We start from the raw sequence: 7,893 nt of genomic DNA, 5'->3' as shown, positions 1-7,893 counted from the left end.
TTTGTCGGGCAGGTGAGCATCATGGAATGCCAGTTTAATAGAACAAAGTGTTCTTGCATTGAGGGAGTACTTGAGTGGAGGGCCTCAGTTTTTCCATCTGCTAAATGGAATTTCATGTGGATCAGATGAGCTCGATTTGGTTTATGTTGTTCTCCCTGCCCTGAAAAGAGGTAGATACATACTGGCCCCTCCAACCTGTTACTGATACAGATTGGCGTCAGCTTACTGTTGGCAGGTGCCTGGACAAGCAAGATTACATGACAAGGGATGGACATCAGAGGACAAGCAGGATGTCTATTACCGCCTGGTCCAGGAGAATGGCTGGCATGGCCACAGTGCTTTTAAGCTACTACAACTCAATGAAAAATTCCAACTCTTTGAAGGTTTTCACCTGGTGGGTGAGTTGCTGAGGGAGCTGGTTCAAGGGGAACAGACAAGTTGGCTAGGGTTCCAGGACTCCCTGTGGTAGGTAGGCTGACTTGGAGGATCTCTGGGACAAGAGACAGTTGGGAAGATGGGCAGAATCCCGAGGAAGAGTTGAGTGCACGGGTGTTGGCTAGACATGTGCGCTCCCTAAGGGAGACAGGGTGAACTTTGCAAGGTCCCGGGTTGGAGGGATGGGTGCATCTGATTAATACACTTTCCTGCATGTGTCCAGGTGTGGTGCAGCTTGTTGACCTGTGTGCAGCCCCTGGCAGCTAGAACCAAGTACTAAGCCAGAAGATTGTGTGAGTGTATGGGTCGGAATCACCTCAATGGCAGTGGATTTGTTTTTAGTTTTATTTATTTTGAGGGGTTTGAGGTCCCTGGTGGGTTACAAGAGCAGACTCGGTGGGAGAGTTATAGGGGTGCAGACTGGCTGACATGACCATGTTGTCCACAGGGGTGGACATGTGGTGGCTGTGGACCTGCAGGCTGTAGCTCCGCTTCCAGGTATGTTACAGATCCAGGAGGACATCACTCAGGTGAGACATGACCAGGGTCTGTCCTGGACAAAGGCCCCATCTGGAGGTTAAGGAAAGTCAAGTAGAAAATGAGAGAGAAATAGAAAGCCAGGGCCAGTCAACAAGAGCAGGTGTACCAGTGGAGAAATAAGAGAAACGGCACAAAAAGATGAGACTGGTTGCCCAAAGGTAGAGCCCAGTCTTCAATGGGTAAAGCCTAGAATTTAGCTGGACCAAGGTCATGGGCAGGCGGACTTCACAGGCAGCAGCTTGGGCCACTGATTCTCCCTGTCTCTATAGCTATCTACTGCCAAGGAGATCATTCAGCAATTTGAGGACTGACCTGCAGACCTGGTAGTGTGTGATGGTAAGCAGCAGGGGGCAGGGCAGGGAGCTTGTGTGTGTCCTCAGATTCTTCCACCTCTCTTGATTTCTTTCACATCTTCAACTACTCCATACCTCCTACCCTCCATACCTCCTACTCCATACCTCCTACCCTCCTACCCTCAGCTTGCCCCCATATCTGGCAACATTGTGCCCCTAATGCCTGCTCACTGCCTCTGTCTTGCCTCCATCTCCCCCACACCTTTCTGTTTTGTATTTGTTGCCCAGTCCCATTTTATTCTTCATTCGTTTCAATCGTCCATTCAGCACACATTTATTGAGCACCTACTATGTGTCGGGCACTGTTCTAGGCTTTAAAAAAACATTAGCAAACCACTAACCCTTGACCTCGTTGGTGGTCTAGTGAGCACAAGTGGAAAAGAGGCAAAATAAACAGTTGAACTAACTATTACTAAATAATCAATAGTCCAATCAATAAGTAAATAAATGATTGGACTCTGTAGCATGTTAAAAGGTGCTAGGTACCATGAGGAAATCAGTGGAGTAGGGAGGGAAATGGGCAATATAAATATAAAATATAAAAGTTGCTGGGAAAGGCCTCACTGACTTCAGACAAAGCCCTAAAGAGGATGAGAGAGTACACTGTGGGTGTGTCTGGAAGAAGGAGATCCACGGGTATCAGCATCTGAGTACCCCAAACAATCATATCTATGCGAGTGAGCGAGGGGGCCAGAGTGGAGACCCGAAGCTCATCTGTAGAAAATTGGACATCCCCTCACAGAAGGCTCACAACGAAGGGACAAGCCAGCCAGGTACAGTATAGCACTGACGAAACACACAACATTCCTCTAGTTCTTAAATGCTTCATCCCCCCCACTATCATGACCCCAGTTCTACCTTACAAATCTGGCTAGACCAGAGGGAACATGTACACTATACAGACGAGCTCTCAACACAGGGAATCCAGGACAGATGAACCCCTCAGGAACAGTAATGGGAGTAGCGATACCATGAAGGTAGGGGGAAGGGGAGGGGAGGAAGAGGGAACACAGTGACCAACGTATAACCCCACGCCAAGGGGGGATGAACAACAGAAATGAGGGTGAAGGTAGATAGCAGATAGTATAAGATATGAAAATAATAATTTAATTTTTATCAAGGGGTTGGGAGGGAGGGAAAAAAAGAGCTGATACCAAGGGCACAAGTAGAAAGAAAATATTTTTTAAATGATGATGGCAACTTATGTACAAATGTGCTTGATACAATTGATGTATGGATTGTTATAAGATCTGTAAGAGCCCCCAATAAAATGACTTATAAAAAACTGATATGTAAATCCCCCCCCCTCCAGTTCAAAATAAAAAGTCTGGAGAAGAAAAAAAATGGTAGGAGATCCCAGGGAACAGACATTTGGAAAGCCGGAGCTGGAAGCGTGCTCTTAGGCCATGTAGTAGCTGGAACAGAGGGAGTGAGTCAAGGACATAGTCAGAGAGGGGGCCGGGCCCAGATCCTGTAGGTGAGGGCTACTGTGAGCGCTTTGGCTTTTTTCTCTGAGTAAGCTGGGGGGCTCAGGAACAAAACCACGGGGAGGATTCTGAGCAGAGGAGGGTTGTGCCTGATCTGGGCTGTAAGAGGATCCCTCTGGCTGCTGTGAGCAGTGGAAGGGATGGAGGTAGAAGCATTGTTAGTCCAGTGAGTGGCGTGGAGACAGTGGTAGCAGCAGTGGAGATGAGAAGAAGGTGGATTCAATACCAAGCTTATTTTCCTTCCACAAATAACATGCTCATGCACATAGTCCACATAAGAATCAACCAGGACAGGGCCTGGACAGTTATGAGGGGGGGTGTTGTGAGTGTGTGTGTGTGTGTGTGTGTGTTTTAAAGGGGTGGTGCCTGGAGCAGTGTGTTGTTTGTGTAAAAATAGGATATGTTTAGGGGAGTAGAGCTGACAGGATTTACTCTTGGCTCCGATGTGGCCAAGGTCAAGGGTAGCAGCTAAGGTGTGGGGCGGGCCTGAACAGTTGTTCAAGGCTCAAATGAGATGGGGAAGGTGGTGGGAGAAGGTTTAAGAAGGAAAATCAGGAGTTTGGTTTGGCATATGTTGTGCCAGCATCAATTTTGATCTGCGAGTCTGAAGTACAGAGCTGCTGTGTGGGCTAGAGAAGGAAATGATGATAATGGTACTTGCACATTTGGTTGTTTTGAAGATTAAAATAAAGGGCTAGGAACTCAGAGTAAGCATCCATTGTCTCTGGTACAGAAGAGACATATACCCAAAAGCTCCCTCCCCCTTCCTCCTAACAATGTGCCTCTTGCCACAGTGACTGGCCTTCACAATGTTGATGGATACTTGCAGGCCCAGCTCCTCCCAGCTGTAAGTAACCCTGGCCAGCCCCTGCCTGTTTGGCCCCTTCCTAGCTGTTTCTCTCTTAGCCTTAGTCATCTGTCTTGTCCACAGGCTCTGAACATTGCTACACAGGTTTTAAAAGCAGGGGGCTGCTTTGTGGCTAAGGTGAGTGTAGGGAAGCGTGGTGTGGGTGTAGGAGGGGTCCTTGAGGACTGCCCTCAACCCTCCCCACCTCACCTCACCCCACAGATCTTCCGAGACTGTGATGTGACGCTGCTCTACAGCCAGCTATGGGTTTTCTAATCTAATGTGGTGTGTGCCAAGCCCAAGAGCAGCGGCAACTCCAGCATTGGTCAGTCCAGGGCTGGGTGGGCAAGGCAGGTCAGCAGCAGTGTTGCGGGAGTGGGGAGGCTTTTATATGGGCAGGGATGACAGTCATTCCTCACTCCAGATTCCATCTACAGAGGTCTTCACTGTCTGTCAGGGTTATGACCCTCCTGAGGGGTTCATACCAGACCTGACCAAACCCCTGTTGTACCACACTTATGGTGAGAGCCAGAGCTGTGGGCCCTATCCCTGGGGAAATGATGGAAAGTGCTGATGTCTCATAAAAAACATTCAGCCCAACTCTCAATGGAGACTCTGTCCCCTGAGAGGAATTCTATCCCCTGAGGATTCTCAGCCCTACCTTTTGTCATTAACTCAGTCTCATTGGGGGAAGGTTGCCTTATTAGGGGCCTTAGCCCTACCTCCTATTCTGGGAGGATCCTCTGCCCTAAACACCTTATCGATGTTTTGCTATAGTCTCTGGTGAAAGTTCTGTTCAGGAGGAGCCCTGCCCTGTGGAGACCCTACCTGTGTACATAAATTTTACCCCAGGTAGCCTATCAAGAGCCATGGTGGCATAGTGGTCTTGGGTTAGACTGCAAACCACAAGATCTGCAATTCAGAACCACCCGCCGCTCCATGGGAGAAAGATGAGGCTTCTACTCCCGTAAAGGGTTAAGTCTCAGAAACAAACTCCCAGGGGCAGTTCTCCCTGTCCTTTAGAGTCACTGAGCCGGCATGACTCATGGCAGTAAGTGAGGCAGCCCATCCATTTTACCCCCGCTGGAAATTCCACCTCTGGAAATTTTACCCCTTAAGGGTCTTTAGGCTCTCACCCCTTTGGTGTAAAAAAAAGAGAGAGAGAGAGTTTATCCTTGTGAAGATTACATCTGAGTGAGACAAGGTATAAACTCAAAGTAATAGAATTTCAAGTGTAGAGATGTGTTATGGAAAAAATTAGCCCAGGGGTACTAGTGTTCTGAAGGGGATGGTTAGAATGGCCCCCCTGAGGTAATGTTCTGAGCAAGTGAGAGATTTCTGGTGGAGGAATGTGAGAACAGATGGGGAGTATTTGAGGAGGACGGGGCATGGATCCTCTAGTGCAGTGGTTCTCAACCCTTTAATACAGTTCCTCATTTTGTGGTGACCCCCCACCTCAACCATAAAATTATTTTCATTGATACTTCATCACTGTAATTTTGCTACTGTTATGAATCGGGCGACCCCTGTGAAAGGGTTGTTTGACCCCCAAAGGGGTCGCAACCCACAGGTTGAGAACCACTGCCAGTAAGACAATAGTCATTGTGTTTTATTTATTAGAAGCAGTTCAGTGACTTTTCTCTGAACATCTTATGTTTCTCTTTACGCTTCTGCTGAAATTAAAGCAATTTAATGACTATATTTTTAGCTCTTTGAACCGTTTCAGGAATTGGATAATTCAATCATCATATCTCGTAGGAATTTGGGGCATAACAAAAAGCAGAAACGAACAACTGTGTGTCACCCTCTGGTTGTTTCCACAGCTCGAGGACAGCTCTGAGTACCGGTACATTCCACCCACACAGCCTCCCATCTCTGCCCCATACCAGGAGGTCAGCACGCTGAAGAGGAAGGGGCCGCTGGCCAAGGGCAGTCACTTCCATGAGGCCCCTATCAGCACAGTGGATATGTTGCCCTAACCCCTGGCTGACCCACCGTGCCACGCCCTGCTGACCTCTGAGGTCTGGAAACATGGTCAGGGCCACCCTTTCTCTGAACTGACATTGACCCCCGTCCAGTGTGCCTCCTCCTGAGCTCCCTAAATCATATGGGTTTGTGGGGCAAAATGATCTTCCCTGCCTCCCAAAAGCTGTAGAATGCAATGGGTAAAGCCAAGCATCATCGGCAGAAAAGCTCAGTATCTGAGTCCCTTTCATTTTTCTTTGATAGGGAGAAGACAGTGATATGAATGGTTCACCTTAACACATTAAGGTAATCTTGCCTTTTATCTAAGAGCTTGGCTAAAGAACCCTCCCTCCTTTTTTTCCCTCACCCACATCATCTTGTTATATTTTATTTTGATGCACCATCGGTTGGAATTTTTCATTCAGACTCTTCTAAAATATTGCAGCAGTTTCACATAGTATATTATCAAAGTTCCCAATCCTTTCGATATGAGTCATTAAACATACCAAGTATGTTTTTGGAACCCTGAGTCTGTAGTCACTCATTAAAGGACATCTTTAAGAAAAGCTCAAAACTACTTCCTGTGAGATTTTCATCAAGCCTTTATTAAGTACTTGTTGCAGGCCAGGGTCTGTTTTAAGCATTTGCTACTTAAGATACTCAGAAAACTTTATGGAGCACATACTATGTTCCAAGCACTGATCTAGGTTTGAAGAGATAGCAGGGAACAAAACAAGCACACTATGGGGGTGCATCAAAAATTTCATCAACAAATTTCATTCGTTTTTCGCTTTTCTACAAACTTTTTGAAGTCCTCGTATTTATGGTTGTTAGCTCTGCCTTCCTGGAGTGTGTTTCACTATATACAAGGGAGCTTCAAAAATTCATGGAATTTTAAAATACTGGAATTTTTCCATGAGCTTTTTGCAGGCCCCCCAGTATTCATAGGTTATTATAGAGAATGAAACCATAAAAACAAGCTCATTACCATCAGGTTGATGCCAACTCGTAGCAACCCTATAGGACAGGGTAAAGCTGCTCCTGTGGCTTTCTGAGACTGTAATTGTTTACAGTCTTGCTCCCATGACAGATGTAATAAAGGCTATTAAAACAATAGGAAAAGCAAAGCTGAATAAAGAGGCCATAGTTTGCAGTGAGGGTGGTTGTGGGGGGACTCATTGAGTAGATAATTGAGCAGCAAAGACCTGAGGTTGATTAGGGAGAAAATGCATGTGTTTATTTAGAGGAAGAGCATCTTAGTAGTAGAAATAGCATATGTGAAGGCCTGGAGGTAAAATTGTCCTGGATGTTTAAGGAACAGCGAGGAAGACAGCTGATCTATGGCAGAGTGAGCTCAATCTGTTAGTACAAAGACACCATTCATAGAGTTGAAATGAACAGCACAGTGTGAAAAACTACTTATAGCTTCTGTGTAGATTACCCTTGATCTAAAAAAGCCACGTGGGAAAGGGGGAACTGATCACAAGGTTGGATATATAACCCCCCCTCAAAGGAGGACGAATAATAGAAATGTGGGTGAAGGGAGACAACAAACGGTGTAAGATATGAAATAACAATAATATGTAATTGATCAAGGATTCATGAGAGGAGGGGAAAAAAAACTCAAGTAGAAAATTTTTGGAAATGGTGGCAAAATATGCACAAGTGTGCTTGATAAAATTGAATTATGGATTGTTATAAGATCCTTAAGAGCCCCCAATAAAATGGTTTAAAAAAATTTAAAGCCACAGATAAGAAAAAGAAGTTCTAAGGACAGCCATTGGAACATGCAAAGATGCTCATTAGGGCATCATTCAGAACAAATTACTAAGATTGACAATGCTAAGTGTTTGGAAAGGTCTTGGGATAATTGGAACCCTCATATATTGCTGGTAGGAATGTAAAATGGGGGAGTAAGATGACTGCTATTGGCTTTTTTGAACTGTGTATGTATATTTCTCTGTTTAACTATTAAATACATCTCCTTTCTAATTTCATTCTTTCATTTTACATCTCCTTTGTATGCTCCCCTAGTAATTCTAATGTACATCACTAGTTAAGAGCCACAAAAATAGAATGGGGTTGAGTTTTTCAATGAAGCATACCTCTGCAGTTCTGTGATCTAAGATGAGAGTATTACCTCCTCCCTGGGGGATGGACAACAGAAAGTGGGTGAAGGGAGACGTCAGGCAGTGTAAAATATGATAAAATAATAATAATTTATAAATTATCAAGGGCTCATGAGGGAGGGGGCAGCGGGGAGGGA

General features: G+C 45.6%; 1 protein-coding gene across 1 annotated transcript in view; it reads left to right on the top strand.

The window, feature by feature from the left end:
• FTSJ1 (FtsJ RNA 2'-O-methyltransferase 1) overlaps window positions 1-4,236 on the top strand; it is a 5,502-nt gene extending 1,266 nt beyond the window's left edge. Inside the window, 8 exon segments of the mRNA XM_045288272.1 lie at window positions 211-383; window positions 659-728; window positions 884-965; window positions 1,245-1,317; window positions 3,604-3,662; window positions 3,747-3,800; window positions 3,885-3,987; window positions 4,100-4,236. Of these exon segments, the coding sequence (XP_045144207.1) occupies window positions 211-383; window positions 659-728; window positions 884-965; window positions 1,245-1,317; window positions 3,604-3,662; window positions 3,747-3,800; window positions 3,885-3,987; window positions 4,100-4,236 (751 nt within the window).
• Window positions 4,237-7,893: the final 3,657 nt, after the last annotated feature.

The sequence above is a fragment of the Echinops telfairi genome, unplaced genomic scaffold, assembly GCF_000313985.2.
Source record: "Echinops telfairi isolate 266 unplaced genomic scaffold, ASM31398v2 ScPeMD7_19;HRSCAF=73, whole genome shotgun sequence".
Classification (NCBI taxonomy): domain Eukaryota; kingdom Metazoa; phylum Chordata; class Mammalia; order Afrosoricida; family Tenrecidae; genus Echinops; species Echinops telfairi.
The sequence above is the reverse complement of the archived record's forward strand: the minus strand, read 5'-3'. Positions and strand labels throughout refer to the sequence as shown.